We start from the raw sequence: 4,498 nt of genomic DNA on the forward strand, positions 1-4,498 counted from the left end.
TTCTTGTTGTCGCGGGCCGCGTTGCCCGCCAGTTCCAGGATCTCGGCCGTTAGGTACTCCAGCACCGCCGCCATGTACACCGGCGCGCCGGCGCCCACACGCTCCGCGTAGTTGCCCTTGCGCAGCAGCCGGTGCACACGCCCCACCGGGAACTGTAGCCCGGCCCGGGAAGACCGCGACTTGGCCTTGGCGCGGGCCTTGCCTCCTTGCTTGCCACGACCAGACATCACGAAAGCGCAAACAGACGAACGGCCACAACCAGGAAACGGTACCCCGGCGCCGACGCCTCACCCTTTTATAGACGCAGACCCGATTGTCCGCCCGACGCTCTCATTGGCTCACACGCGTCCTGACGCCGTGGCCAATAGGAGCGAGCGGACAGAAGCCTCTCATTTACATAAGACCGGCTCCCTCGCCCCGGCGCCGCCCTGGAACGCGCGAATCACGACGCGCGTGCTCCGTGGCTTCATTTGCGTGCGGCCGCCGTTGCGACACTCCGCGGGTCGCCGGGCCTGCTCGCCGTTTCTCCTGCTAAAGAAGCTGGCTAAGTGTGCCCTGCATCCAAGAGGGCCTACTTATTCATGTGTATGTTTTTCTTTGAGTAGCGAGTAATTCTGATAGCCTGTTTATTTTTCTACTTGAAACAGTGAAAAACCTATTTGTTACATTTTAAGCGTTTCTTGCTGGGAGCCTCACTTTAAAGTCGTTAAATTTAAAGGTTATTTTCATACAATTGTAACAATGCTTAGTTTCTTAATCCATACACATCTGGGAGTGCTTGAAAAGACCAAGTACAATTCGCCTGGAGTTTACTGAAATTATTGGTTTTTTGCTACTCAGATTTGTACATAAGGAATCGAAATAACTTAAAAAGTAAACGTTACGCTGCTGCTTTTGTCGATCATTTGTCCTGATGGCTCTCTGAAGCTCCTTTTAGGAGCCTTCCAGGGTGTCTGGGGCTAGAGTGACTCGGAGTGCCTTATCCGGACTGCCATTATTTTAGCATAGCATCAGTTATACTCAGTGAAATACAGCCAGCATTTTTTAACCTCTGAAATTTGTAATAAGCTTCGTTATCGATTCTAATGTGCAGCATTAGAATCACTGAATAGGCATATTGAGTGGAAGCTTAGCTCTAGTAACAGGTATATTGTTACATAGTAACATGGTTACAATTTTTATATTTTACATTGTAACATAATATTGTGGAGCTGGAATTCTAGTCTTGTGGAGGAATAGGCAAGAGTGTAGAACTAGGATTTTGGGTTGAAGCTAGATAGGTAGTGGATTTTTTTGTTTTTTGGTGTTTTTTTGTTTTTGTTGTTTGGTTTTTTTGAGTCAGGGTTTCTTCTCTGTATAGTTCTGGCTATCCTGGAACTCACTCTGTAGACCAGGCTGGCCTTGAACTCAGAAATCCACCTGCCTCTGCCTCCCAAGTACTGGAATTAAAGGTGTGTGCCACCACCACCAGGCTTAGGTAGGCAGTGTTATTAGGATGGAGTGCAGAAAAGCATTTTAATCAAGCATTCTGGTTAAATTTGATAGATTGATATTTATGTGCATATGTGGAGTCACAAATTTGAGAGGTGGATCAAGGGTTCAGCAAAGACTCCACAACCCTGCATTTATGGACTGACTGCAGATCACGGGAATGGCGTCCTATGACCTTAGAATATACTTTTGATCCTTAGGTCTGAGTCTTGAAATATAATTTGGTATGTGTTATTCCTGATATGTGTTATTCCTATAAAGGATGTTATAGCATTGACTTTTCTATTTCTTTGTTAGTGCTTCATACCTAGTGCCTTCAGAGAGCAGAAGAGTCAGATCCCCTGGAGCTGAAGGCTTGTCAGCAACCATGTAGTCCTGGGAACTGAAGGAACCCAGATACTCTGCAAGAGCAGCAAGGGCTGTTAAACCCTGAGCCATCTCCAGCCCTGAACTTTTGTATCGATTGAAGTTAAACATATCAAAATAGGATGATAAGGAAAAATAGAGTCTCACAAGTACACATTTGGGCCAAATCTGCAAATATTAAAAGTCATCATTTTATCAGGGCTGAAGATTAATATGTCCACAACAAAAATGTATAAGTTTCTTTTAACCTGAAAGTTTATTTATAAATTTCAATAATTAGAATTTTTTGCAGTTGCATTCTTAAGATTGCCATAGTAAGGCACCATACTGTTTTCTCAGTCACACAGGCTAATAGAACAGGCTGTGAGGCTATGTATGGGTTTGACTTGTTTTGGCTGATTTTGTGTGTCAACGTCACACAAACTAGAGTCATCTCAAAGAGAGAAGTTTCAGTGAAGGAAAGGCCTCTCTGAGATCCAACTATAAGTATTTTTCTCAATTAGCAATTGATGGGGTAGGGCCATTGTGGGTTGTATACCATCCCTGGGCTGGTAGTCCTGGGTTCTATAAGAATGCAGACTGAGCAAGACATTAAACAGCACCTCTCCATGGCCTCTGGATCAGCTCCCGTCTCCAAGTTCCAGCTCTGCTTGAGTTCTGGTCCTGACTTCCTCCAATAATGGAAATGTTTCCTCTGCAACTTGCTTTTTGTTCATGCTGGTTTTGTTGAAGCAACAGAACATCTTTTGTGTGGAAACAGTTCAAGCCATAGCAGTAGTTAATGTCTATGGTAGGCTGTGAATAGTCTAATTTTTCAGAGGAAAAGGACTTGTCTATTCAATTCTGAGAGGTTATCCTGGATTAACTTCTGAATAAGCCCTAAATATAATCATCAAAGTCCCGGTCAGAGATAGTCGAAAAAAGTTTTAGTAGTAGAAGGCATTCACACACTGTCCTAAAATGTGGATTTTCCCACTTCAAATGCCTCAGAGGTATTCCCAGCCCCTAGGGTTTTAACTAATTCCGATGTGTTCAAGTTGTCAACCAAAAACAACCATCACATCTATTTCAAAACTACCTTTGCTAGCTAAGTAGGACTTTTTAAGAGTTTTTGCCTACAAAACAAAACAGCCTACACCCCCCCCCAAAAAAAGAAAAGAAAAAGAAAAAAGAAGCTACACACAAAAACTGTCTTTAAAAACCAAAAAGAATAAAACTATTACAATATAGGAGTCATATTAGGTCAAGTATACCATGGTGCAATGCTCCGTTCACTGAGCTACCATTCATTCAAAGCACATGTTTACACATCCTAAATACCCTGACTATATCTAACGAAGGCACACTGACTTCCCACTGACACTTGATACACAGATGAAAGATAGGATCCACTTAATTCTTGCACTGAAGCCATTTCCTATTTGCTAAAATAAATCCAGCTTCAGGAGCTGCAGAAATCCTAGCGCAGCTGGAGCTGCCACACTTCACTGTGGAAATGGCCACACATTCTGCCACTGACTGCTTCTTCACAACCTTTCCACAATCTCACCCCACAAATGCATTCCCCCCATTCGAAGGTATTGTCATATATATATCATTATCAACTTAGTTCCAAGGTTTATTCCTTCACCTGGTAGGGTAACAAAATCAGTACTGTCAACCAACATAGCTTTCACTTCAGCCCGTCCACAAAGCCTGAAGTTGTAAACCTATGCCAGTGTCCTCATGATATGCAACAAAATGAACAAGTAGCCAAAGGTTTGAGGGTAAAGGATTGGGCTGTAGACACCCTAAGGCAAGGCTCAACCACTTGTCTAAAAGAAAAAAAATCGGAGATTTAGTCAAGAAGCTATATTGAGAAGAATACAGGCCCAGCAAACCCCACCCCCAGCCCCGCAAATCTGTCCATCTACAGATATTGACAATGAGCTTGAAGTCTTAAGTAGAGGAGGAACCTGGGCAGGCAAGATGTTAGCAAACTTAAGGAATCCTAGGGGCAGATGCACGGTTCTCTGGTGAGTGCTACGGTTTGAACCTGCAAGATGGGAAGACATCACTGACTCTCACTGTACTCTAGGGAGTGGCCCTGACCCGGGGGTAATGGCCCTCATTGGCTCTGATGCAAGAGAAAGGTAAAACAGTAACTTCACTCTGCCTTTAGCCAAAGCAGACAGACATCAAGCGAAGACAGAGACCACACTTCGTCAGCTTTCAGTTAACCTATTTATGTTTTTCAGAAGAGCCTGCTTCTTTAGGGACAATGTTCCCAAGCAGTGTGGAGCCAACCCACTTCCATACCCTTGGGTAGATACTTGTTTAGGACCTTCCCTGTGAGTTAATTATACAAGAGTCTGGCTCAAGTGCATCTCTTTCTGTTTTTAGAAGCATGTGGTAACTTGGAGCAGAAATACCCAAGGTAGCCTGGGACCTAATCTGCAGGGACTGTGTGGGAGAAGAGCACTGACACTACGGGAGTAGCAATGTGACAGGGGCCAAAGGAGAGGCAGAGCTGACTGAAGAGCAGCAGAGGCAGGTTGGAGACAGTCAGGGAAGCAGGGGTGTGTGTGTGTGTGTGTGTGTGTGTGTGTGTGTGTGTGTGTGTGAAACTAAGGCAAACAGAAAACAAGCAACAATGTCTGTG

The 4,498-nt window shown here is 44.3% G+C and overlaps 1 protein-coding gene across 1 annotated transcript; it reads right to left on the reverse strand.

The window, feature by feature from the left end:
* Window positions 1-2: 2 nt before the first annotated feature.
* On the reverse strand, window positions 3-308 carry LOC115030641 (histone H2A type 2-C-like; the record flags this gene model as incomplete). Its single annotated transcript, XM_029475541.1, has 1 exon — window positions 3-308. A coding segment is annotated over exon 1 (225 nt), but the record flags the coding sequence as incomplete, so codon positions are not given.
* Window positions 309-4,498: the final 4,190 nt, after the last annotated feature.

Source organism: Mus caroli, chromosome 3, assembly GCF_900094665.2.
Source record: "Mus caroli chromosome 3, CAROLI_EIJ_v1.1, whole genome shotgun sequence".
Taxonomy (NCBI): domain Eukaryota; kingdom Metazoa; phylum Chordata; class Mammalia; order Rodentia; family Muridae; genus Mus; species Mus caroli.